Consider the following 27,945-nt stretch of genomic DNA (forward strand, 5'->3'; position numbering starts at 1 on the left):
CCTCCTTTTAAAAGCTCGGCCGAGCCGCTCGCTTCATTGTTTTGCTCCAGCATTAACTACATTCCAAAGGGACGCAGCGCGCCCTGGTCTCCTTCCTCGCATTCTTTCCGCAGAAACGAGTCCCGAGGTCTGTATTAACGATAAAGACTCCCGCCTGCCTGAGCCGGGCCGCCTAAACCGCCGGCCTGCTTTCAGAAGTGCCCCAGTGATTTATTTCAAGCGACTGGGAATGCCATGCAAGGAGGGTTTTTGGAGAAGCTGTGAAACCTACACGGGAGGGAGAGAGCGGGGGGAAATTCCTCCGCGCAGCGCGCCATTGACTGTAAAAGACCTTTCAACTAGTCTGAAATTGACAAACGTCTGGCTCTTTGGGGGGAAGAAGGGTTTTGTGCGGGTGGATTTTCATCTGGATGCCCAAATGTCGTGCTGTGCGCTAATCTGATCGGAAAGGGAGCCGTTTTTTTTTTTTTTTTTTTTTTTTTGTAGATGATCCGACGGGCTGCGCTTGGGATCCGACACATGTTTTTTGATTTCCCATGTGAAGTGGAATTGCTGCGAACTCCAACTCTGTAGTTTTTAGACAAGCTTCCCTGCGCTCGCTCGCTTTGCTCTTCGGATGCAAAGCAGGGAGGGGGAAGGAAAACCCATGGCCAAGTACGTGGAGGATGCGGCACTGGCCGCAAGTAAGTTAATGGAGGATCTTTCTATATACGAGGGCACGTACAGTTTGAGGAGAGACATGGTCATTCACCCGAATATGGATCTGATTCCCGAGCAGAAAAGTAGACGGATGAATGGCAGTCCCTCGGCTCCTCAACAGGTCCACGCGTTTGAGAATTATCCCCCCGGGAATAAAGTTTATAACGCGTCGCCTCTGCGCTCGGCCAATGGAAACCGATTGGTCCCCCTGGATTTTTGCCCGACCGAGAGGGATCCGGTGTACTGTGAGGATGGCCATTGTACCAAGTCCGAAGTGGCCCTGCCGTGCTACGGCGGAGCCCCGGAGCGTCATCGGAGGTTCTCCTTGGAGGTCCAGGGGCATCGGTACAGCGGCGGGGGCGCGTACGACGGCGTGCAGCTGAACAAGCCGGCACCGTTCCCTTCTTTCGCCGGCGGCAGGACCGGCACTGTCTGCGTCGGAACCGGTCAGGACGTCAGGTACGGCGCCACGAGCCCCCGGTCCAGTTTGGCGTCTTCCCTGTCCCCCCAGGAACAGAGCAAGCACCCGAGCCCGAGCCCGAGGTCCAGCATCAGCAGTCCCCGGTCCAGCCTGGTAGTGCCGGGTCAAGACAAATTTGCAAGCCCTCGCTCCAGCCTGGTGCAGTACGAGGGCAGCGCAGCTCTCAGCCCCAGGTCCAGCTATGCAAGCACGGCCAGCGACTCCAGTAAGCATTCGAGCCCCAGGGCCAGTCTGAACAGCTACGACTGCAGCAGCAAGCCCAGCAGCAACCGCACCAGTGGCATCAGCATGGGATACGACCAGAGGCACATCAGCCCGAGGTCCAGCACCGCCAGCCAGTATTCCTGCACCACCAGCCCCCGGTCGAGCTACTCCGATTCTAGGTACATGCCGCCGGGGAGCAGCGATCTGGACGGCGCGGTGACACACTGCATGCCCGTGGCGAGCGCCGGCATGGCCGCTAACTGCGCGCTCAGCCCCCGCTCCAGCATTTCCAGTCACAGTTCCCGAAGTTCCCGTAGTTCGCGCGGCTCCATGAGCACGTACCCGGACCTGCAGCTACCCTCGCCGCGGTCCTCGCTGCTGGCCACTGGTTTGCTGGAGGACGCCGTCGCCCAGGACTTCGGAGAGCCGAGTTACCTGCACAGCGTGCCGCATCAGCAGTGCACCCAGGGAGCGTTGATCCCCGACGTAGCGACTTCTCTGCAGGCGCCCTTTAATTACAGTAGCCCCACGAAAAGCTCGACCCCGGCCCAGAGGCTTAAGTTGCCGTACCAAGTTACCCCATGCCGGGAAGCTGGCCCCAGCCAAGCTGAGAAGAGGTTAGAGGAGCTGACGCTGGAGCTTGAGAAGGAACTGGAGATGCATATGAAAAAAGAATATTTTGGTAAGGGTCATGCTTTTATTTTTTAACATACATTCTTTCAGCATCACAAGCACTTGCTAAGGATAGTAATACTTTTGGGAGCAGTACTGTGCGTGCGTGCAAATGATTCTGTGGCATAAATTATCCGATTGAGTCTTAGACAAATATAATGTTACTGGCCGTAAAATCTCCTTCAGGCACTCGGTAAACTCGCAAATACGTGAAGGGGGGGCATGTAGGATATCAAAACCGACGTTGCATTGTTATGATTTTAAGAGGCATCTGATTTTTCATTGCTGTTGCGTTCAGTATTAATTTCAAGCGTTTTTGCGATGCCCTTCCACCTGAAATCTTACAATAGTCTTAGGAAACGCAATGGAGAGCTAAAGGCCTTCCTCGCAAATTTCTTGCGTGCGCCAACCGTTTGCAGGATGCTCCTTAGAAAGTTTAGAACCCCGTACCGAAGACCCATCCCCCATGACAAACAAATAAGTTTTCTGGAAGAAGCTGTGGTAACCAGGGCAACCACCTAACAACTTTAGACTCTGCATCCTCCCACAAATTACTTTAAGAGAATAGAGAGAGCAATATCACCTCTTTATATATTGTTTTTTTCTCCTGCCTTTGTTTACATCCTCCAATACATGAGAATGTTTGCTATTGGCAGATTAGTTGCTGACTGAAAGTACTAATTCCATCCCTTTTATTGATGGTAAACTTGAGTGCATGTAGAGTTTCCATAACACCATGGGCTGCGTCCATTATCTCCATTTATAAATATGCAACCATTTCCCTTACAGCCATTTGTCCATTAGAATGCACCATAGCAACACGAATGATTCTTTGGGTCAGAGTTGAATTATATGACACAGGAGTAGATAATTTTCACATGAAGGGTAAAATTACACTTTCAAGTGGCCTGGGCTATTTTTGTGATCCAGGGTTTGGAAACTTTGAAGTGGTGGAGCTCAGTCCTTGTGCCATTTCAGATGAACGGTGGTATTTTGAGGAAAATCGCGAGCGTCTAAGCTGTCTCAGGCCTTCCTGTGGTTTTGTCGTAGCCTGGCATCCGTGTGTTTTACTCGTGGCACGGCTTGAGCACACGGCGAGTCGTCTCGCGTAGTTTTCTGGGAAGTAATAAGGCGGCTTTAATTTCCATTTTGCTGGATTGAGCCCTGGAGTGCAGGTGAAGAGCCATGTTTGGAGATGCCTTCGGCTGCCTCGTTAGAGCTGAGAGATGCCCGCCGCACTGCTTTAAATGACTTCCGTCTGTCTGTCTCCTCATTACTGATGTCCTGCTTTTTTTTGCTTGCCTCATGCTTTTTTTGTTTTCAAAAATTTTTTTATACAGCCGCGTTTCACTGGAATGATTTCAGGTCAAATGTTCTTGGTCAGGTGTTCCGTTGCCGGGTGCTGCTAGGTGACGGACAGTCGGCTTTTAGGGTACGAGTCCCTGTCCTTGACAGCTACACCATATCCGCTGCCCTTTTTATGAACTCTTACATTCTAAAACACTTTCCCGGGAATATGGCCCTTAAAGAAGGATATTATCTAAAACACCGGATAAATGCTTAGGATAAGTGTCTTATCTTATGTTGTTCAAGCTTAATATCTATCAACATTCCATCAGTCTTTCTGTACATTAATTTCTGAAAGCAACCTATGCTGCCAGAAAGAATATTAGCGATATAATTGCTGATATTTATGGTTTGTTTATCCTTGCTATTAAGCTGTAATGTTCTATGGTTTTGACTGCAGATACTGCACATTTCCGACCAGCGGTGACTCTGCAGTGCTGAACGTACAGTTAATTGGTTTTATTTTGGGACAGAGTAACTGATTGTGAGATTACAGCTGTGTTTGACATTTGTTCTGTCTCTAATTATAAAACCGTGCCCCTTAGCATTGAGCTTGCGAGAAGCTGCCTTACAGCCAATGTTTGGCTGCTTAAATATTTGAGTACTGCCTTGAATGTAGGGAAGACCTTTCTATTATGGCATCACTGACCGCAGAGTTTTTTGCGTTAGCCTGCTTCTGCTGTCCCCTTGGAACATGTCAGCAGGAAGGCATGTAGCTTGCCAGATATTAAGAGCGACAGTGAGTGATTCGCTGCTTGGGCACCCAGGCTAACCGGAGCCCTAACAGTCACCTCTGAAGAGCAGCTGGATTCTGATTGGTGGGATGGAACGCCAGGTTGCTGTGACCCTGCCAGGTGGCCAATCGGCTTGGCTCGACGTTGTTCCTGGGTTGGAGTTAATGACAGTAAAAGCTGCCAGTGGAGGGGCGGGGGTGCCGCTTTTGGGCCCGCCCAGTCCTTGAGGAAATGAGGGTTTGGAAGAGGCACGGTCGAATTTAACGGGAGGCTGCCAGAGGGCCCCACCCTTCCCACCCCCTGAATAGCTGGACAGTCCTACACATCACACCGTTCAGCTATTCAGGAGATGGAAGGCCTGCTGTTTGTTGAAAGCACTCAACGCAAGTTCCTGCTCCCCTTTTATATAACTGTAAAACTTTGTGCTAATTACCTGACAGTGTTCAGTAGGACGCTTTGCCTTGTTTGGCTCCTGGTCGGCTTCTCCTCGGGGTAGTGGGCTTAGGCATCGCATCTTCCCCTTCAGAGCAGGGGTGCCATTTAGGTGTTGGCTGGTGTTCGGCTGTGTGTCTTTCTGAGCCTGTACCCTGAGCCGCCTGACGCTCCCAGCACCGGTACATTGGAGACGTGTCCGGGCCGATCCGTGGGCCTTCATCTCGCCGATTTAATGCACCTGACAGCTCATTGAATTTAATGAATTAAAGTTCTCGTGTTCCTGCTGCTTTTCCTGTTGAGAGTCCCCTATGTTAAATATGTTGAACATGAGTTGGGGTACAAAGGGGTGACAGGGCCAATCATATTTTTAAAAAGGCTTTCAATATATAAGTGATGGTGTGTATATTTGTCTGAACACATTGGCTTACGATGTGTTCGTCCGTCCCCTGTGTCTGCAGTGACATGAATTGTAAGAATTTGCGGGGTTTATATTATGAATTGGTGGAATTGTGGGGATGTTTTGTCCCCCTTATTCACAGCTAGAAAGTTTTAACTCAGAGCGGTGACCCTCACAATGAATTTAAAAGAAGATGGAGCTCTCTCATTGAGAGGTCCATGTTGCCGGTCTGTGCGCTCAGTGAATGGAGGGGGGGTGTGTGTGATGGCCCTTACATTCACCCCCCTAACATTTAAATAAGGCAAAGGAAGCTCCAGTGGGACCCCCTGTTCCAATTGTGCTGTAGCCTGTCAGGCGATTTAGTTGTTTCCTTTCTCTCCGGCGTTTTTTCCCTCAAGTTTACTGTTCCAGGATGAGGACACAGCCTCTCCGGGACAGGATCCTGTAAATAATTAATCGGTAGAGCGATTTTTACACGAACATGCTGCCCCCCTTTAAATTCCTGTTTTGTAATGAATTGACAGCAGGGACCAGCAGTGACGTTGAGGACAGTAGGCAGCTCGATGTCTTCCGCATTCTCCGTAAAGCCCCCCCACATAGCCCCAACCCATAACAGTTTGTGAATAAGCAACTGTCTGAGCCAGACAGGGCTGGAGTGCAGGGAAGTTGCAAAGCCCCCCCATTAAGCAGTCAATGGGGGGGCCATTCAGGCTCAGACAGCTGGCAGGGGACCACATCTTGTTAGCCAGACCAAACTGGGTGGGAGGTAAACTCTGTTCACCTGCACGGAATAGTAATCGCCCGTACCAACGCACGCCATCGTCACTGCCATGTTGATAAACGCCCCCCCCCCAGCCTCTGTTATTCATATGACTGACTGCTTCTGTTGTGTCACTGAATGGCGGCGTTTTTCAGCCGTGAGGGAGCACGTCACGTTCTCGGCGCGTCCTGCCGAACGCTCCAGTGCGTGGGCGCTGACGCAGTGGCATTCTGGACTTGCCGGCCGGCGTATCCCTGCCCACAGAAAGCCGACCGAGGAGCTGCTTTCGTCCATGCCGACTTCAATGGTTGGGGGAGGCTTTCTGCCCGATGCTCGCTAGACCTTCTCTTTCTTCAGCATCACTGGAAGGCTGGATGTCCTCCTCCTTAGTGGGCCAACAAAAGCTCTTTACTTTGAATGTCCATCTTGTCCGTGCAGAATGAGCAGCCCCCCCTGCCAACTTCTATTTACATTGACATGCTCTTCCTGTCCGTGCCCCGGGAATTTATGGTGTGGCCAGAAAATCTGATCTCCTCCAAATGTCCAGAACATAGTGAAGACGACCCTGCGGTAAGAAATGAGATTCAGAGTCTTTAGCGTCTCGATATGACCTGCGGCCGGGTGCTGTGCAGTGACCTTGGGTCTTTGCCACGCTGCGTTAACTGAAGTTTGTTGCTGTCTGGAAGTTGCTTTTCCCAGTCATGAATATTTAAAATTCCACTCCATGCCCAGGCCTTGATACCCTGAAGGAGGTATTCGGACGTGACACTGGGATCCGCCCGGTGATGTAATACGCTGTAGCATAAGAGAAATGTGGCTATGCCTGCTCTTTCCTCACCTAACGTGGTGTGTTTCTGTCATGGTGGATTATTTGTACCGGCATCTGGACCTCGATTCTCCACCCTTCTGCTTCGAGGGCGGATGACGGGGTTATGCACCCCGCGGTTGGGATGGTCCACTGCTGTCCTGCCATCCACGGCTCACTCCTACCTGCCTCCCAAACATGTCTGAAGGAGTCCGAGGTACCACAATGCACCACTTCCTTTGCCAGCTAATTAGGGTCATGTGACATTCACGATCTGTGCTTATGGTATTCCCACTGTGGGTCTTTAAACCTTTTAAACAAAGGGGCTCCATTTTAAAATGTTTTCTAAACCAAAATACCGGTATGTATGTGTGTGTATGTGTGTGTATATATATATATATATATATATATGTGTGTGTGTTTAATCGTTTTGATTGCGGAGAAAATTAAATGCATCAGTATATTGGCTTATCCATTAAGTCCTGTATTTAGTGAGGGTAATAATGAATGAAAAAATCCAAACGAATAAATTCCTAGTCGGGAGAGCGGTTATTTAGGATCTGATGTTAATTAAGTCCAAGAAAGCTACTTTTTCCCATGAAATAAAATACTGCTATAAAAAGCTGGGGTCCTGAGAAGATGGAATCTGTGGGCTGTTTCTTCCCAAGACTGGCAGTCAGTCAGTGGCCTTAGTCAATATTTATTTATTATTTTTCCTGGTTGTTGCACAAATGTTTTGGAACCCGGTACAGCCCTTGTGCCAAAAGTACAAGCGATGGCAGATCTGTCACATGCTTGATGCATGGCAGGAATGTCCATCTCTATTTCAGATATAGTTCACTGGGAAATAAAGGAAGGAAATATTTGCTCCCGCGTGTATTCAGAACCAGCAGTGCCACGTGTGACATACAGTAGCTAGATATGCACTGTATTTCAGAATAACGGGGGCTGATCAGTAGTTGTACTCGCGTTGGATCAGAGAGCTCAGTCTGACGTCACTCTCTCATGGCTACAATCATGGAGGGGATGATGGATTAATGTCCCACCTGGGTGGCAGATAAAATGGACCCCCTGCTCTGCTTCAAAGCACTTTCACTCACATAACCCTCCGCTGAAAGATTATCAAGAGGAAGACGAGTGTTTGATTGTAGACAAAGCAATCTGTGAAACTGCTACAGTTACTTTGACAAATGCTCTAAAGTGCTTTTAATTAGCGTAAATGCACTTCATAGGTTTATTATTGCTTACCTTTCTTCATATGTCTTGGCTGAGAGGCCAGTATTGAATAATGTAGCTTTCTGAGGTCATGAAACTCAACAAATTAACTTAGCTACAAATTTAATACCAATATCTTGCTACTAGTTTCTGCCCATCCAGTTTTAAAACTGCTTTTCAAAACATCCAAATTTTAAATTATATACTTGATGTACCTTAGTTGTCTTGGCAACTGTGTATCGTACCGTGACGCATTTTGAGGAAACAAAGTCGTGCCGGCATGCGAGTCGCACCAGACCCAGGCTGGCTGCTGCAGCCAACGAGCGGCTGCTTAAAGCTTTTATTTATTTTTGCTCAAAGTGAGCGCTGTGGGAATGCGGTGGCGTACTCGCCGAAAGCCGTGCTCTCACAGAATACCGGGCCGTCACGGTGTGGGAAACTCTGCCGTGGGAGAGTCCGCGTGGCTCTCGGCGGGCCGGGAACCCCCCCCCCCCCCCCCCACCCTGGCTAGAGGCCGTTGCATGTTTAGCAGCGTAGCCATCCCGCAGCCGCGGTACAGACCCGTGGGACGCGCCACACGGCGCCATGTGCATTTCTGTTCCACACACCTACATCTTTCTCACTCAGGAGAAATTAATTTCACAGGGTGTTTAATTGCGCCAGTCACTCCTGAATTAATTAGCAAGTGACCCCTTCACAATATGCATGCTATATAAACTCCATCTGGCAGGTTTATTTTACAGGCAGAGGTTAACACGCGTGCACAGTCCTTCACTCGCTACTTAGCCCATCTACATAGAATAGTGATACTTGATTAATTGCCATGAGGAAATTCTGTATTCGGCTACCCCGTCTTGCTCTGTATTGGGTGCTTTTCCCCCCCCCCCCCCACCGAGAACTGAACCATACCCTTGCCGTACCGTGAACCAACAGTTTTCCGTTGTAAATTATGCCAGCCGTACCCAAACCATACCCGCACTGACACGACTCTGTTTACTAGCAGGACCAAAGGAACGACCTAACTGAGCTGGTTGCATCATGCAGGGCGATACTGGTGTTCTGAGTCAACATGCGTGGATTATCTGAAGGAAAAAAAGGGCATGTTTTATATGTTATTCGTCATGTTAGTCTCACCAATCGTGACGTATTGATGCATTCCCGATAACTCGGAACTTGAAAATCGGCAATCACCTGCTTAAAGTACTACAGGATAGCTGAACAGAATGGATTTGTATTGCAAATTTCTGCAACCGAATGGTAATTCCGCTAGTGTTTGATGCTAACGTAACTGATTCTCGCAGACTTGCTAGCAGAAATTGACACGTAGTAAATCATGATGTACACTTTGTGAACATTAAACAAGCGTCTCTTCAGTTTTTCGTCATTGTCTTTCTCCAAATCCGGCAGTGCCTTTACCGAGCTGACCCAGCTGCAGTGCAAAGCGAGCTGGAACTGCACTGTACTTGGTCTTTTTGCGGTCCGGCTTGGTTCCTGTGTGCCACTGGGAAAGCACCATGTGCGACACAGAGACGCGTAAACAGGTGAGAATAAGCTTGAGAGTCTGAGTAAAGGGTCAGCCAGCGTGCACTGCCCCTGGAGCTCCAGGTTAAGAGCCCTACAGACATGTAAGTATTTTGTCATGGCCGGGGGTCGAAGCAGCGAACTTTAGATCCCAGTAACAGAGGCCTAGCCTGCTGAGTGACACCTCCCCAAAGAGTTACCACTTGTGTGTGATTCCTGGGAGGTCAATCCCCAAGCTTTGTGCAATGAGGGCAGCACTTTATCTCTTGGCCTGTAGGATCAGACCTTTACACCTTTTTCAGATTTCTCTAGGTATTCCCAAGTAGGTCATATCAAGGGTGCCTCAGTAGGACACTTCCCGGGACTCGAACCAGCAACCTTTGGACTTTGAGTCAATATCTTTTAGCCAGATAGGTAACAATAAAACAGGAAGCCTTACTCCTGTTCTGAAGCACTGGAAACGGAATGCTGAGGGCAAACTGGGAACCTTGGTCATACAAGATTTTTTCTTCTTCTTCATCCAGCTATATTACATTTGTATACCAATGCTTTCTGTAGAAGTTTTGGTGGATAATTTTTTTTTTTCATGCATGTAGGCAACGGTAGTTATCATACAATCATACAACTCTGCCTAGTATTATCACACATTTTGAATATGAATCCTTCAATAGGCAATTCTCATCTTCTAGAAAGTCTTGGCTTAGCGCTTTATACCCGCATGCACTCAGGCGCAAAGTGGGCTGGCACGACAGAAATTGGTGTGAATGTATCGATTTGCCCGAGCTTTTCAGTGGTGGGATGTGGTGCATTGCCTTGCTGCAAACTGGGTAGTCCATTTTAATGGAGTAATATGTTTTTATCAATGCATTTCTTCCATTTTTAGACAACCTCTGATCTTCTGAATGCATGATATTGATCCTGAAAGTTATTGTATATGTAACTGGAAGGGAGTCTTGAGCAAAACTTTAATTTCATTTTAAGAACCTCGGGAGCCTGTTTACAAAAGTTAGTTTCTACATGGGGAAATATGTAAAATTGACCATTAATACTAAAACTAAATAGATCCAATTAATGTGGTTGTGTCTGGGTACAGTTAGTAAAAAATGTTTCATTTCCTTTCTCTCGTTGAGTGAATCATTTTTCTAACGAAGCCCGATCTTGCATAATAGCCAAAGTCCTAGGGGCATGTAGTCAGACGTACTGTACGTGTTTGTGGAGCGGCCCGACTCTGGAACATCCATACAGCCCTCGAGAGAGAGAACAAAGGTTAGTGTGCAGTTAAATACCACAGAGGAGGACGGACAGGCAGCAGAATCCTGCATTTCACCACCAAACCGACTGATGATTATTTGGTGACTTGCGATAATTCCCACCTTTTATGTGACGACGGACATTTGTAAGGCAAGGAAGTGCGTGTTTGGCTCAAGGAAACAACTCTGTGTCCTTTGTCACACTAGCAACATTCATGTTTCTGCTGTGGGGCTGTTACGGTCGCCCATTCTTACTTGTAAAGGCCAGCATACCGCACAGAATGCAGGTTGCATGTTGGGTTATGTCCTGGAGACTCGTGTGATCACAGCAACAATCTGAAAGCTTAATCGTTGATGGAATAATTACATTTTTCTAAGATCTGTCATGTTCTTACCATATTTCTGATGCGAATTTTACCATGCTGGGTGGTGCGTCATTCGGTTCTCGGTGTCGACTTGCCCCTCTGTGGTGGTCCATAAGGGGAAGGTTGACATTGCTGTACCTGGGTGTGGTACAGAAAGCCTGACCTTCTCTCTCGTGTCAGGCGGCTCCTCCCAGCCTCACAGAGCCACAGTGTCCTCATACACCCAGGAGGGGTGCCCTGTAGTGGTTTCACGTTATAATTTCTCTCGGGTTAGTGAAGCATGTGCCGGCTTCACCGGCAGGGAAACAGTGCTTCAGACTCGAGAGGTGAGTCGGCAGCTAAACCGCTTTTCGTTTTCGGTTTCAATGAAGAAGCAGCAGTTTTGACATGGAAGCTCTGGAGAGTGCTGTTAACCCATTTTGCTCTGGCCGTTTGCTTTTGTGACTGGGTGGGGACCGTGCCCTTGCCCTGCAGGTTTACGGGTCTATGCCCATGTCCAGAATGTTGTGGGTTCAAATCCCAAAGCCTGCTGAGTAACGATGCTTCGGCTGGGCCCATAACCCCAGTCACCCCAGGGACTGTCTGAACCTGCTGTCCGATCCTCAGCTGTGTGTTGTCTTAGACAAAACAATCTGCTAAATAAGAAAGTTAAATGTATTTAGATCCACAGCTGCCCCCCCCCCCCTTTATATTTTTAGTGGCACTGCATCCTGACAATTTAAACGGTTCAAATCCCATGGCAAGCAGTGTAATGGCATCACCACTAGAAACTTCAGAAAAACCCTTCATCCCAAAATCCCTCAAGGTTGCCTGATAAGTGTCCTGACCCTGCACTCGCCCCCCTCCCCCCCCCCCCCCAAGTGTCGCTCTCACCTGTATATGCCTGCATGTGTGTGTCTCACAGGAGAGCATGATATGTGAATACTGAAGTTTCGTTGTGCTTGCAGTCTGTACGATGACAATAAATGCTTTCTATTCTCTCCCAAGTGTGTTTGTCTCCAGTTACAACCTGCTGGCCAGGCATTATTCAGCCATGTCGGCCAATCCGCGCGCACCACCTCACGCAGATATTGTTTTACGTCAGCGTGGGGCCCAAACATGTAACTAGGGGGCGCTAATACAGAGCCTCGGCCCTCCCCTGCTGTGCTGAGAACCGTCCTGAGAGTGCTGGGGCTCTGTCCACACCCAGCGCAAACGCCTTTACTGAGGTGCTGCCTCATGGGAGTTTCCCAGATTTTTAGCCAGATTTTCTGATCTAATCTGCAGTGAAAATGAGTCATTGGTGTGTGCAGTTGCACTGACCTCTCTCTCTCTCTCTCCCTCTCGCTCTCTCTCTCCCTGTCTCTCTCTCTCTCTCTCTCTCTCTCTCTCTCTCTCTCTCCCAGGTATCTGTATCAAATGTGGCAAAGGCGTGTACGGAGCAAGTCAGGCCTGCCAAGCCATGGGAAACCTTTTCCACACCAACTGCTTCACCTGCTTCTCCTGTGGTAAGACACTCCTTCTGCTGGCCTGCCTTACTGACGGAGAGTGAAGCTCTGCTTGCACTCTTTCTCTTTATGTGTCCTCAACTGTTTATTTAAACTTGTTAATGGAAAACTATTAATGTAAATCATAGCCTAGCATTAAGGACCTTCTGTTTCATGCCATGCAACACATTATGTCTCATCTTGCAGTTTTATTTAGCTTAGTCGTGAAGGAGATGTTTCGCTGTGTGTGTGTGTGTGTGTGTGTGTGTGTGTGTGTCTTGCTTTTACTCGGAGTTCTTCAGGTCCCTCTGCTGCTCTGGCGTTTCTTTGAAGATACAGGCATGAATGAATTTAATATTTCAGGATGCAGGGACCAGGAATTTTTTTTTTTGTGTATAATTTTTTTGAGTACATTTCTGACAAATTTTGCACAAAGAGAAAATGCGCCCAGTGTTTCTCCCAGAACAGCCGGGAACCTTTCCGGCAGCCGTGCTTACAAGCCCCACCAGTGCGGACGATCCACCCAAGGGTGGTGACTAAGACCCCCAGCTGGCGCCCGTGTGCCTAAGACGCTGCCAGTCAGGCTGCATGTGGGCAGGCAGGCGGACAGACGGGCCTCTGGTCCCTCGGGGGTCCTTCACATGGGACTCTAACGCTCAGCAGCTCAGTAAAGCTTGACAAAAGAAATGCTGCTTCTTACACCTCTTCCATTTCTGCTGCTGATCGTGGGAACACCCGCGACAAAACCGGAACATTCTAGCTTTGCAGTTATGAGGTGTAAATGACACTTGGTGGCGTTGTGGATGTCCTGGGGGCGGGGCATAATCCATACACGCCCATTCATTTCACCTGACCAATCACGGCCCGTCTAATGAGCTGGATTTTACTTTATCCTCCCGATACCCTGTTCTGTATCCTGTTTGTAGCCAACCACTCCAGCATGTCGTCCCTTGTCTCTATGCCCATTTCTGTTCCTCCCCACTATTTTTCACTCCCCCCCCTCAATACTCTGTTGGCCATCCTTATTGAGGTTATAAAGCAGGGGTAGGGAAACTGATCCATGGAGAGCCACTGTGGGTGAGGGTTTTTGAGATTACCTCTCCATTAGGCAATAACAGGGGGTCGCCTGGACTGGAGGAGAACCACTGCATTATTATTGGCTGATTGATATGTCATCCCAAAAACCCGCACTGGCTGTCTGTGGATCAGGATCCCCACCCCTGTTTTACAGTGACCAGAAGCTTTGCTGATCGCCTCTCCCAATAGGCTAATGCCTGAGCCAGTTTCTCTGCTTCCTGTTGCAGTGATGGTTAATGCCTCTTTAGCACTGCGTAGGTGAAAGGAGAACGAAAGTTGATTTCTGATCTCTTTAGTAATTGATACTGTGATGATCAAAATTATTTTTATTTACTATCTCTTTAACAAATTATGGACAATTTTAAAATAGTATAATAAACCTTATAATAGACAATTTTATGAAGAGCAGAGCTTTTGTACAACGACATGCTATCAGGAAAATATGGGTACAGGGATAATGTTTGATAATGTCAAGTGCTTTACTGTAGATGGGCTATTTTTAGATTAACAGCAGAAACATGTTCCTAAAGTTTGTCAATTTTCCTTTTGCAAAATCCTGCTTTGTGAGTCAGCTTAGACTAAACCGAACTGCTGCGTAACGCAGTAACAAGATAACAGCCGTTTGTCTGCAGGAAACACACAAGTAAACATCTCATTGTGCTTAGTAATTGTACCAGAGGCAGAAGGCGGATGTGTCTCTTACCACAGATTCAGGCTGAAATCTGCTGGGTAACCGGCTTTGTTGCTAGGGTAGGATTTCCGGACCCATCGCAGCTCAGGTGTAAGCGGGATCTAGTGCAAACTCTCCGCTTCCATGTCAGGGAACCTGGATCTGTGTTTGCCCTTCTTGTTTGTGGATGTGTGCCCCCCCCCCCCCCAAACACACTAGCACACACACAGATATAGTATCTATATCTTCCTGGGGATTCCATTTGTGTGGGCATGATCCTATTCCCCAGTATGACAACCTTAACCCCTAACCCTACCCAGCCCAAACCAAATAAGATACTAGACCTTTGTTTTGTGATTGCATTTACATTTTTTCCCATGTTATCCTTGTGGGAGCAGAAAAAAATGTCCCTACAAGGTGAAAAGTTTTTTTTTTTTTATCATATTGTGGGGACAATTGGCCCCCTACAATGTAATATACTTGCCCACGCACACACACTCAGACCACCCTACCACTGGAGTTCAGGAGGGTGTAATCCGACTAGGTGCACAAATGAGTCTCAGACTCAGTCTCAGTCTGAGGAAGTGAGTCACACACTCCTTCATGCTCTACACGGCGCCACCCACTGGACATCTGAGCGTCTTCCTCAGCACAGTCTTTGTGTTCCAGACTCAGTGCACAGACCTGTTTATAGGTATCTTTCCCCCTCTCATTAAAATATGGCAGCTTCTGTCGGTGTGTGGAGGTGCTTTTAGGACACGATCCTGTCTTTTTTATGAGGATCCCATTTGTTTGTGACTGTAGTCCTCCTGTCTCTCAGTGTGTCTTTGGCGTGACCATGGAGACTGCGGGGTGGGGGGAGGGGGGGGTAGTAAGGAGGCTATGATCAAATGAGTGGAGGAGGCCGGCAGGCCTGTACTCGCCCGGGGTGCAGGGGGTGAAACCCCAGGGTGTGGGGAGACCACAGGCCCTAATGAATCATTTGTATCATTTCCTGTCTGAGCCACCTGGGCATCTTGCTCCCAGGCACAGTGTCTGCACGTGATAAAGACCTGCCTGTTTTGGCCGGCGGTGCAGCCCGTGTGCGTGTACATGCTCGTGCGTGCTGCCCCACCCACCCTGTCATGGGGACACCCCTTCTGTAAGGTCACGCCGTCCGCAGAGGGATCCCGCTGTGCAGCCTGTTAGATTTTCATTCCCTTTATGGAGCAGGAGCTTTTGTACGTGTCAGTATCGAGCCCCTCACTGCACCTTGTGCATCAGGCATGAAATGTCCATCCATTAGGTTATGTAATCTTTTCCCCACTGGGACCCCCCCCCCTTCCTCATTGAACATCAGCATGAAAGCTCTCAATTAGTCTGAAGTCATGTGGAGCTTGGTGGGGATGGGGACGTGCTTCTGGTTCCGGCTCGGTGCTTTTTCACTGTTCCGGTGTGAGGTCGTTTGGAATCGCCGGCGGCTCCCTCAAGCCCAAATGGGGTAGGGGCTGCTATGGCAATGCTGTAGCAGGTCGCTGGCTTGGGTTCCACCTTTTGTCACATTCTGCATTCACCTCAGTTCTGGATTCGTTGTTTCTTATTCTCTTGTTTCTGCTATGAGTCATTTAATACGTCTGGAGGTCCCCAGTCCCTGGAGAAGGGTCTTTCCCGTGGCCGGCCCGTGTCCCCGAGACTGTCGGCCTTCCACAGTGAGACAGCCCTCCGCCTCCTCCTCCTCCTCTGCTCTGTGATGTCAGCAGGCTCCCTATACCCCAAAGCTGTCCAATCAGATCCTCTCTAATCAGACTAATGAGTGGACCCTGAGTTCTAACAGCTTTTTGGTTTATAGGTGGCACACTAAGTCCCATTTCCTTATCTTGATATGAATACTGATTGGCTGCTTAAGCTCACATTTATCTGGTACTGGGAAGGACCCACATTTGCCCCCTGAATCGCTTCATTGGTTTTTCTATTCAGTGATGCCTTTCTGCCACAGCACTGTTGTACTGAGGTGTTCTTTTTGCACTTGTGGTCTTCCTGCTAGCTTTAACGAGTCTGGCCATTCTCCTCTGATCTCTCTCGTTAACTAGCTGGTTTTGCCCACAGTCTGGCTCTGACTGGATGAATTTTTTTTTTTTCCCCACCACACCATTTTTTTAAAACTCTAAACACTGTTGAGTTTGAAATTCCCAGGTAAGAGGCTACTTCTGGGATGCTGGAACCACCAGCATCTCCACCCAGCACCTCCTACCGATTGGCCGCCCAGCGACTGCACCTTCTGATCCTCTCTGTTTACTGCGTGTGTTCCCCTTCAGCTCCATGATTCCCAGTTTGGAGGAGCAGGCCGTCTGCATTAACGAGAACGTATATCTAATAAAATGGTCATTAAATTTACTCTATGCCACCGAATGACAAGAAAGCGGCTCATTTCTGCGCATGTTTGTTTTTTTACACACCAGAAGACGTTTAGCCATCTCCTGAGGATGTTCGAAGCTAACGGCGCTTCCATTAAATCTTCACTGACTGGGTTTTCTGTCAGGCATCTGCTGAAGGGTGTCTTAACATCACCTGAGAATTGAAGGCGGTGACGGACTTGACATGCAGCAGTTGTCTTGTATTTAGCGCCTGAAGAGCCAGCTGTGATAGGGATATATAATATAACCACGCATACATACGCACACTGACTATAGTGGACAAAGGTATTGGAACACCTGGCGATTACGACAGCAGAAACCTTTGACATTGCATTCTAAATCCATAGGCATCCGTATGGGGTTAATCTTCTCTTTGCAGCTCTATCAGCTGTTACTCTTCTGGGAAGGTTTTCCATAAGATATTGGAGTGTGTCTGTGGACATTTTTGCCCATTCATCCAGAAGAGCGTTTGTGGGGTCAGGCACTGATGTTGGACGTGAAGGCCTGGCTCGCAATGTTCATTCTAGTTCAACCCTGAGGTGTTTGTTTGGGGTTGACGTCAGAATACGTCCAGCCATGTCCTATTGGCCCCTGCTTTCTGCACTGGGGCACAGCCATGCTGGAACAGAAAAGGGCCTCCCTTAAACTGTTCCCAGAAAGGTGGAAGCATAGAATTGACTAAAATCCCTTAGTATACTAAAGCATTAAGTCTTCACTTCGCTGGAGCTAAGAGGTCTATCCCAGCCCCTGAAAAACAACCCCATACCATTATCCCTCCTCCACCAAACTTTACAGTTGGCATAATGCAGTCAGGCAGGTAACGTTCTCCTGGCGTCTTCCAAACCCAGACTCGTCCATCAGACTGTCAGACAGAGTAGTATGATTCATCACTCCGTAGAACACCTTTGCACTGCTCCGGAGTCCGGTGCTGGCATGCATCACACCACTTCATCTGATGCTTGGCATTGTATTTGGTGATGTGAGACTTGCCTTTAGCTGCCTGGCCATGGAAGCCCGTTCCATGAAGCTCATGGCGCACGGTTTTTATGATGGGGTCAATGCCAGAGGAAGTTTGGAACTCTGCAGGTATTGAATCAACAGAGAGTTGATGGCTTTTACACGCCATGTGCCTCAGCGGTCGGCCACCTCGCTCTGTTACTTTACATCGTCTGCCGCTTCACGGTGGAGTTTCTGTTATTCCTGAATGCTTCCACGTTGCAGGAATACCACGCACAGTTGACCGCGGAATGTCTAAAGGGGAGGAATTTTCACGAACTGACTTATTCCAAAGGTGGCATCCTGTCACAGTACTATGCTTGATTTTACTGAGCTTTTCAGAACGACCCATTTTCTCCACAAATGTTTGTAAGCCTGTGCTTGTTTTTCATACACTTGTGGCAATGGGTCTGAATGAAACACCTGAATTCACTGATTACCAAGAGCGTCACAATACTTTTGTACGTATAGTGCATGTATATAGTTCAGTGCTGCATACGTTTTGGTCAAGGGTGTGCACACATTAGTAATGATCAAGGTATCCGCTTTTGCTAATCCATTTTAAACTGTAGTCTTTTGAGGTATTTTCTTGCCATTGGTGAAATGAGCGTATTATTCCAAACTGCTTTGTTGAATCCATTCCAGTGTCCACATTCTTTGTTTGTGTTTGTATGACATCCTGTGTTGCGGCTATTTTAGACACTGTGAGTCAAGCACCGGTTTCCAAGTCATTTTTTTTTTCCCACCGATGAAACGCCAGTGTTTGTCGTGAAGCTCAGTGCCCAGCGTTAGGGGAGCGATTATGTCCATTCCCTACTGCTGTGCTGTGCCAGAACATTCCGGGGAGAGTCTGTTTTTACGTTACTTGCAGCCCGGTGAAGAATTTCACTCCACTTTCACTTCTGAATCTGGCTGGTATCTGTGCCTTTTCTGGAATAAACTCAAATTTTTCATATATATATATATATATATATATATCATATGCTCATAATAGATTTGAAACATTATTCGGTTTCCTCATGCTGACTTTATTTCTTGACCAACTTGCAGTCAGTGTCTCGCTTCCTGACCGTAATGGAAAAACAAACAGAGTGAGTCTGGCTCAGCGTCGCTCCCGCTTGGCGTGATGCTGGAGGGAAACGGCTTCAAGGTCCTGGATAGGGCCCACCAGCCTCGTAGTTGTGGGCTGCTATGGCCAGACACTCTCCAGCTCTCCGGACAAAGGAGCAGGAGGGAGGGATAGTGAGAGAGAGAGAGGGGGGGGGGGGACGGGGAGTGGGAGATGGAGTCCTGCCGGACCCATCCCCACTGAGCACGTCCCCAAGCACAGGGACAAGCTCCTGGGCGCCCATGAATAGGACATGCTGTGACCTCAGGCCAAAGGAATGTCCTTGTTTGCACAGGCCCTGTGGCCGTCTGGGACCAGCCCCCCCGGAGCCGCTCTTTGTCCTGGTGCCTCTCCTTAGGTGCCTGTTGCCCAACTTGTATCGTTCCACTCAGTGCGTTAAAAGAATTCCAGCAAATGAGGGCTGTAAAAGCAGCTCAGATTGCATGTCCACAGAATCGCGTTAATAATATTCCCTCTTTTTGGGGGTCAGTGCCTGCAAACCGGTATTTCTGACCTTTTGTTTTTTTTTTTTAATCATTGCGCTTTGGTGTCCTAGTCGTGAGAGCTCGTACCGTTAAATACAACTTCAGTTATACCTGTAACGGGTCCATCAATGGACAGGCACCCATCTCCACTGAAAGGCACCCATCTCCTCCTGACCTGTGTCTCATCTCACCACCACGAGAGGAGCGTATCTCCACACGGTTCCCTGATGGTGGAACGAGCTGCCAATCCTCATCCAGTCTTCAGACTCCCTCTCCATCTGAAACACCCGAAGACCCATCTGTTACACGAATTCTTTCACTAACGTATTTGAACGCTGTTATGTTGTGTTTATTAGCACTTATCTTCTTATTAGGTTCTTATTTTGTTGATAGTTATGTGGACTTGTACAAATGTTTTGGTAGCTCCTGCTGCGATACTGTTTACACTGGGCCTAGCCGCTCTTATGCCTAGTTGACTCCTTGACAGCATTAATGTACAATCTGCTATTTGCTTCGCTAACACGTCGCTTTGGAAAAACGTGTCTGTGAAGTAACAACAGAACCACAGGGTGCTTTGGTGTCAGAGATCTCAGTATTGTTTCAAAGGCTAAAAGGAGACTTAGAAATGAGTCGGTCATGCGGTGCATTTTGTTTTTTTAATGAATTACTCATTACTATTATATTCATGGGTTTTGAAGGTGGATTGGAAAGCAGGTTTTGTGGTGAATGTTGTACTGTAGGTATAAAGATCTTGTAAAGAGTGGAGAAAGTCTCAAAGGATGGTGTGAGTCTACAGTATGCCGCTGGAGTTTTTTAATGTAAGGAACAAATGTAAATGTTAGATATATTGGATTACACTCGTAAAGGCAGTTCTAATATTGAATGCCATTCTATGAAATGCCTCGGAGTCAGAGCCGTGTCGGCCGGTCTGAGCTTCGGATGGTTGGAAACAATTTAGCTTTTGTTGTTTTTAGTAGGTGATGTATTGAGACCACTGGGGGCTAATGATACTGAGGATGAGATCTGAGATGGCAGGGGAACCACCCTCGGCTTCCCCTCTGAAAGCTGTACTGTACTTTCAGTGACACCTGCTTAGAACATGTTCATATTTCCACAAATATAATTTCAAACGTATCTGTCAGGCTTCAACTTCCAGTGTAATACTCTTTCCCGCTGGTTTTCAGTCCTGAAACCCAGGTTATGGATTCATGGAATCCATCATGTAGCCTTAGAGGTAAAAACCCCCAAATCGTGCTCCTGACAAGCTGTGTCATCTGTCAAATTTTTTTTTTGTACTTCCCAGTAGTGGCATTAGTTTCATTTAGTCCAATTTTGGAAATAATTATTTAAATTGCTTGTTTGTGTGCATAAGGCTTCCCTTCTTAGACCAGGTGTTCCCTCTTGAGATGCTGTGCAGTAACATTCATTAATTCATTGATGAAACCACAGCACTTAAATATGTAGCTCAGATTTCCTTCTCTCTCTTCCAGGGAGGAGGCTGAGAGGAAAAGCTTTCTACAATGTCAACGGCAAGGTCTACTGTGAGGAAGACTTCCTGGTGAGTTTCAGCCCTTGCTTTCTGTGTGGATGAGCTAGACAAAGGGACTGTATTCTCAGACTCTCATCTGCTCTCTGGCTTCTTTGGTCCAGCTTGTCTCCTGAGAATAAAAAACTGGAGGTTCTCTGGGGGTTTAGCCAGTCAAGGTGCTCCTTATAAGAGAAATCTGGCTCACACACTTGGTGTCTTATGGAGTATAGCTGTAGTGTCTTTGTGTTGGTGCTTTCTCATGGTTCTGCTTGGTTGTATTTGATACTTGGCAACCCTGGATTAGATCAGAGCACTGACCATATGTTGCTTAACTAAGGGCCTTCACAAAGTCCATTGTGTAAGCATGTGTGTTGGGAAATGGGTTAACAGATTATATACATATGGTAGTGATTACTGCACTTTTAGGTCTAAGATTTGTTTGACTGGAAAGAGAAAAATGTGTGGGTCATCATCTTATGGATGCTGTGATCTTCAGCGCAGTAACCATGGCTTTATGTCAGGGTTTGTAGTTAGGATGCAGACAGATGGGTCAGGTGTAGTGGGGCTGGATGTGACCAATGCCTCCACCACCACCTCCTCGAGGTCATGGGAAGGTTGTGACCCCAGAATGCCGCTCTGCAGATGGTCTTTCTGCAGGACTGAGTGCGGGTTATCAGCCCAGATAGACGGTCTTAGAAATGCATCGAAGACATGCTTTCATTTGCTGGTTGTCCTGATGGTCATTATGGTAAGAGGTAGCAGGCCCTTCGCGTTTTTGAAGAAAGGCCAAGGAGAGAACAGCAGCCTGCGAACATGGGTCAGAGCAAAGCTGATCCTCTTGAAGGAGATTGACCATGTCCTTTTGGGACACTCATCATCGCGTCATCATTTAACTGTAATGCTTTTTATATTTCCGTGGGTTGCTAATTTGGTCGTACGTCTTCATCCAGAGCTTTGAAAATATCTTGGTTGCATTTCTAAACGTGAAGTGCCTGAGTATTCGGTGTCTTTGCCTTGCAGTACTCCGGCTTTCAGCAGACGGCAGACAAGTGTTTCGTTTGCGGACATCTCATCATGGAGATGGTAAGGGGCGCAGACAAATGCCTGAGAGTCACTGCATGCTCTGCGTTCGGTCTGACCTTCTCAACCCATGGCGGGTGCAGAATAACCATTATGTTATGTTATATAGTAACTCAACTCTTATTTTAGGCCACTTTTAAAGCAAAGCATTCCAGGTTAACTTTTTTATTCAATAGCAGAACAGAACCATTAAGTCAAGCTTCAGTGCCCACTGTTCTGTGTGCTGTGCGTGGGCACGCACTATTTCTGTTCAATCAATCCATTGGGGGTGCTTAGTTTTTACGGACCTGACCCCCCCCACCACCATCTGCTTGCAGATCCTGCAAGCTCTCGGCAAGTCTTACCACCCAGCTTGCTTCCGCTGCGTCATCTGCAATGAGGCCCTTGACGGGGTTCCGTTTACAGTGGATGTGGAGAACAACATTTACTGCGTGAAGGACTACCACACGTAAGCCATACATCATCCCATCTTCCCTTCTGTAGTCCAGGATGGTTTATCAAGGACCGTCTGATATTTATCACCATGTGAGTAGTTCAGATTCTCACAAAACAAAAAGGTGGTCTGTACACTGCAAAATTCGATGGCGCACCATAGCAACTCGCCCGCTATGCAGGGGGCACCTGAAGAGGAAACGCACAGATGCTGTTCTGGGTGATGGATCGCCAGAGTAGGCAAAACCACCTTCAGTGTTGTTTATTCATGTCTATTGATTTATCAGTGCGGGGAGCTTTTTAATATCTTTTGTCCTTGTAGCTGCTAAATACACTCATTATTAAAGCCATAAAGGTGTCGGTCGAATAAGTGTTTGAGAAGACATTCAGTCTAGCATCTGGCTTTATTGTATGTTGCCTGACGGACCTCGTGTGTGTTTGTGCTCATTGGGCTTGTTGGGACCGGAGTTATTATCGTAAACTAAAAACGAAACAAAAAACAGACACTAAATAAAAGAAAATAATTTGTGATCTGAAATAAAAATGAAAACCTTATTTGCTAAAAACTACAGAAAGTACCGCCATGCCACTGAGTTTTTTTTTACCTGGTTTAATCACAGTATCCTCTTTTAAATAACGTGGCCGTGAGCTGTCCATTACTTCGCCACTTCAGTGCTTATTGCTTAGATAATTTACCAAAACATTAGCAGGTGGTTCTCCACTAACCGCATTCATTAAACATCAGGAAATGGCAAATTTATACAGATTACTAACTTTTTGGCATCACAATACATATCTCATTAACATTTCAGAGTCCATATAGTGCCGAAAAATTGGCGTCCATCATCTAAAATAAATAAAAATAACTTTTAACTAAAAATAACTTTTTTAGAGGGAAATGAATCCTTTTGATTAATTGACCAAACGTTCAAATAGTCTACAGATTAATCCATAGAAAATTAGTCGTTAGTGGCAGCCCTGTTTAGCACACACAGTACTGGACTCTCCCTGTTTGGTCTCTCTTGGCATTTTGTGAACAAACATGTTCTATTGTGGTACTGTGGAGGTCCTGATGCATTAAGGTCTGTTTGTTGCACCACAATTAAATTGGCTTTGATTTTTCCACCTGGTCACATGGCTTTTTAGCAAATGTGTGTTTTCTAACGTAAACTTGTCATCCTCGAATATGTTAAGTTAGATCGAAATTCCCGCAAACAGTACATGTGAACACACATCCTTCTTTCGTGAGCACATAGAGGTGGGGGCTTACTTTGCTTTTCTCTTCTAGGGTTTTTGCCCCCAAATGCGCCTCCTGTAAGCAGCCCATCCTCCCTGCCCAGGTAACACAGCATCTTGTGAACCCAGTCCGGCTATAATGTGTTGAAGTTGTGCATGAACACGCCTCTATCTTTTACAAAGACGGGCTCTGTATCCGGGGGCAGTTCTAGGATTTGACCCTTAGGGGGGGCTCAGTCTCCAGGAAGTATGGTATGAAATCACTAAGTGGACAAGCGGGTACAAAAAATGAATGGCTAGATAGATTTAGAATAATAGTTTTTCTAGGCAGCTAAGACGGAAAAGCAGAATGGCTGAAGTTTCCCTAAATAGGGTCTAGAATCTTCCGTTCTCTGTATTAATGTGTGTCTGTGTGTTTGTGTCTTCTGCCAGGGCTCAGAAGAGACCATCAGGGTCGTGTCCATGGACAAGGATTACCACGTGGAGTGTTACCACTGTGCGGTGGGTGCCTATGGTGTGCGTGTGTGTGCATGTGTGTGTGCGTGTGACAGCGCTTCTCCAAAGGCCAGCCAGACACACTGCTGTCCACGGTCTTGCTTTCTGCCACGGAGGCATTACTGCATACCACAGCTACCCGGGAACCCCTCCGGCCACCCGACCTTCAGACCCCGGCAAGCTGACCAAAGCTGGGTTAACAGCCAACAATAAAATCACTAAAGATCTCCCCCTCCCCCCACAGCAGTGGCCTAATTTCTTGGCTTAGTTCCTAAGTCATTATTATTAATCGTATCTGGAAAAATCTAATGCTATGCTTATAGTCTAGATAACATAGCCAGTGTAGATTTACAGTTAATCAAGCCATGATCAGGTCAACTGAGCTGTTTGGTAGACTGGTCTTGGTAAACACTGCACACTGCTGGTTATTGTCTGTGTGTTTGTCTGGCGGTCCTCATTACTGACTGCCCCCACCTTCCACATGGCGTTTGGTGGCTGCTTTTGTATAACGAACTCATTTGTTACACCACCGATGCTTCCAACAAAGACATGAAGCATTTGGGTTCTGCAGGGTCTCAGCAAATGGAGGCGAGTGGCCCTCTGAGGGACACGTTGGCAGGGGTGGATAAGCCAGCTGATGGTGGCACCTGCTCTGGTCTGAGAGAAGCTTCAGCTAGTTGAGTTACACCACAGTTACACAGCCCACAGAACTCCACCTACCGGCAGGCAGCTTGCAGAGTAATTTTTCCCGCTTGAGGGGCTCAGTGCACCCCCCAGTGTTTCTGCAGGGTCATAATCAGACGGCAGCATTCATACACTGGGGCGTGCATTTCATGACGGAGTGTTTACACACTGTGCCGTGCGCCCCGGGCCATATCTGGCCCATTGTTAGCTTAGCCGCTGTCACACGCCGCATTCGTCACGCCAGCTAACGGTCGTGCCCGATGGAAACAAAAGACAGACCCTGAGTCACCGTGAGCCCAGATGAACCTTAAACAGTCATCAAAAGCGAATGAAAGAAAATAAAGTTTCTCCTAATTAGGAAGGGGGAGGGAAACAGAGTTTACCGCACATGATTTTTTTCTGTGCTCGTTAAAAACGCAGCCAAGCGTGAGTCACACGCCGAGGGGAGCCCGATCATTCTGCTGTCTCAGCTGGCGCCCTTTAGACTGTTCTGGCTCCGGTTGCTTCTCTCATTAACCGCAAGCTCCACGTCCCCCCGCCCCCCCCCCCCCACCCCCGGCGTGTGGCCACAGTAGCAGTGTGGCTCTGCTCTGCAGTGCGTCCCCATCGCCGGCCTAAAATGAACTTCAGGTGGCTGCATTTAACCCCTGAATGTAAACTGCAGAGCCAGGCCCCTCCTCTCATCTCACTCAGTCATCTCACTCAGAAAGTCTCATGTCCCTTGGACCATCAAACAAAGCCGTTAACCCCCTGAAATGCTTCAGGGCCACCACATGAATGGCCTTAACTGGAAGAGGCAGCTTGTGGTTCAGTGGGCTAAACCTGTGTGCCTGTAATCAGAAGGTGGCTGGTTCAAACCCAGTCTCAGTCCATCTAGGCACCTCTACAGGTGGCTGCCCTTTACAGAGAACTTATGCTACAAAGAAGGGCATGTTGAAGGAGGTTTAAAGACAGTTTCCCCACGGGGATCTATAAAGTATCAATTATGATTAGCTTCGCTTTTTATGTTACCAAAAATAGAATAATACAAATATACAAAAAAGGTTACAGGAAGAACCATTCTAGTATAGCTGTACTTGTGCAAATGGCAATTAAGGGGCTGATTCATCATTTCATCATTGTTTCATTTCATTTACGCAGGACTGCGGACTTCAGCTGAATGATGAGGAGGGGCACCGTTGTTACCCTCTGGACGGTCACCTGCTCTGCCACAGCTGCCACCTGCGCAGGCTCAAGCCGCAAGTGCCCCAGCATCTGCCCCAAGGCTACCCCATGCACGTCACCGAGCTGTGAGGCCCCCAGGGCGGCGCTGGAGAGCGTGACTGGACACCAAAATGGGGGAGGGGAGCAGGAGCCTGAGACGGGCCAGACACTGTGGGGGAACGTGCACATGGGCCCCAGCGGGACAAAAAGCAGGTCCCGGGGTCACAACAAGGGCGCCTCCAGTCACTCGTGTCCCCAGCCAGCTGCACATGAGGTCATCGCAGTGTCAAAGACCGTGATAGGTCAAGGCCACTCTGCTGGCCCCGCCCTCGGCTGCGTTAAGTGGAGCTCTGTTACCCCTGTTATTTGGGGAAGGCGCCCATTTCATACGGCTGATTTGACCTGCCCTTGCCCTTTAACCCGTTGCATTCCAGGGCCAAAGTGAAAATGATGCTGTGACTCCGCCTCCCTCAATCCTCCCCGACTGAAGATGCAGACTGAGGAGCGCTAGCTGCACCCACAGCTCTCCTGCAGGAGGTGCCTGATCCTCTGCTCCGGCCTCCTAACTTGGAATGTTGCACTTAAGCTGGCTGCCCTGTGACTGGCTCCCCCCTCTGCAGAACCTTGGTGGTTCTGTGTTTTCTTCTTGGCTATGCAAAGGAACAGCTGGCCTGCTTGTTACCCGCGCACCGATCCCCCGTGCCATGTGACACACACCGTCGAAGGACATGTCGGTCGAGCTCGCTGCCACCCAACTGGCCGCTTGGCAATTTTTAACATAATATAATCTTAAAAGATCTATGAGCAGTCATTAATTATAATATTCATAATGATTTAGATGTACATAGGCTGTACAAATCTCTTTTTATAAAATTATATATATATTGAATAAGCATAAGAATTTTAAATAGTTTTTTTTTTTTTTTTAAATGCTCATTGTCCAGTGGAGTTTGAGGCTTGGTATGTGACACACAATCTTAAGATGTTATTGGTCCATTGCCCCCTTTTTTAAGCGGGCGGGGGGAGGGGGGGGCACATTCACGAATCTCCCATTATTATCGGTGTCCAGGTGTGGTTCGCAAACCGTTAGAACCTCCATATTTTTGTTCTGACACTGGTTTTCTGTAGCTGAGAACTGTTTTTCAAAAAAAACAAAGTGCTGTATAGATGCCTTCATCTTTACCTAAACCTGACGCCTTTGAGCGCGCAGTGCACAGTCATTTACGAGAGTCACCAAGAAACTGCTGACATTTTTAAATGGGGGCAGGGTAGTATTGCGGGCATGGCGCCAGGGTGCAGGTATATGGGGTGGGTGGGGGCGGGGAGGGTGCTGGTAGTGTTTTAGGGATGGGGGTTACTCTGCACTGCGGAGCAGGAAACCCAAGTGTTCAGTGTGCATGTAGCTATTGGCCATGCCTGCATCGACCCGCCCCCACCTGCCGCTGCAGGACGAATAGCAGCTGCCCAGTGAGGGCCAATCAGAAAGTGCACATCCGTGTGCACACATTAGTACTACTGAGTATGAAAAGCACCGTGTAGACCAGGGGAATAATAAGGCAGGATGTGTATTAAGTGCTCTCTGCTCCAGGTTTTTTTTTTCTGGAACCGGTAATATATTATGATGGAAAAGAAAGTCTTCAACCAGAAAGGAAAAAAAAATAAAAATCAAATTTAAATGCTTTGAAATGCTTCTGGTACGTTACAGACCCACTGAGGTGCAGCTATGACTCATACTGTTACTCTTGACATTTTCAGCACAGGTGAAAGCACATCACGTCTTAAAACTTTAATGCTGAAGAATAACTTTGAAACTGTAGATTCTGTCAAATGATGTCATAGATGGCTGGGGGGAAAGCAGGACCAGAAAAAGCACACGCTACGGCGTTCCGTTTGGGAATCGTGCGTTACGCCTGGAATCCCTGTCGTATTCCATAAATGTAGCTTATCTGTACAAAATCGTAGTCTTTGTCTTCGGTCACAAATGTAAACGCGTCACGATTCCTCCCCGGCCAGTTCGTGTCAGACATCAGCATCGTTCACTGTTCGATTGTGTAGCTGGTTCGTCGAGGAACAGAAATGCAATGTGTAGATTTTATTTATCTAAATAAATTTCTAAAGCTATTTAATGTCTTAAAGGTCAAAAGTGTCATTTAACCTTAGATGTTATAACCTGCTTTTTTCCCCAATAAACTGGTTTTCTAGTTAAA

General features: G+C 47.7%; 1 protein-coding gene across 1 annotated transcript; it reads left to right on the top strand.

The window, feature by feature from the left end:
• Window positions 1–8: 8 nt before the first annotated feature.
• On the top strand, window positions 9–27,945 carry LOC125751924 (Wilms tumor protein 1-interacting protein homolog). The gene is made up of 8 exons (XM_049031360.1): window positions 9–2,066; window positions 12,271–12,372; window positions 20,571–20,638; window positions 21,629–21,691; window positions 22,006–22,136; window positions 23,409–23,460; window positions 23,789–23,857; window positions 25,676–27,945. The coding sequence occupies exons 1-8, from the start codon at window positions 617–619 to the stop codon at window positions 25,826–25,828; spliced, it is 2,088 nt and encodes a 695-aa protein (XP_048887317.1). The 5' UTR covers window positions 9–616; the 3' UTR covers window positions 25,829–27,945.

Source organism: Brienomyrus brachyistius, chromosome 11 (assembly GCF_023856365.1).
Source record: "Brienomyrus brachyistius isolate T26 chromosome 11, BBRACH_0.4, whole genome shotgun sequence".
NCBI lineage: Eukaryota > Metazoa > Chordata > Actinopteri > Osteoglossiformes > Mormyridae > Brienomyrus > Brienomyrus brachyistius.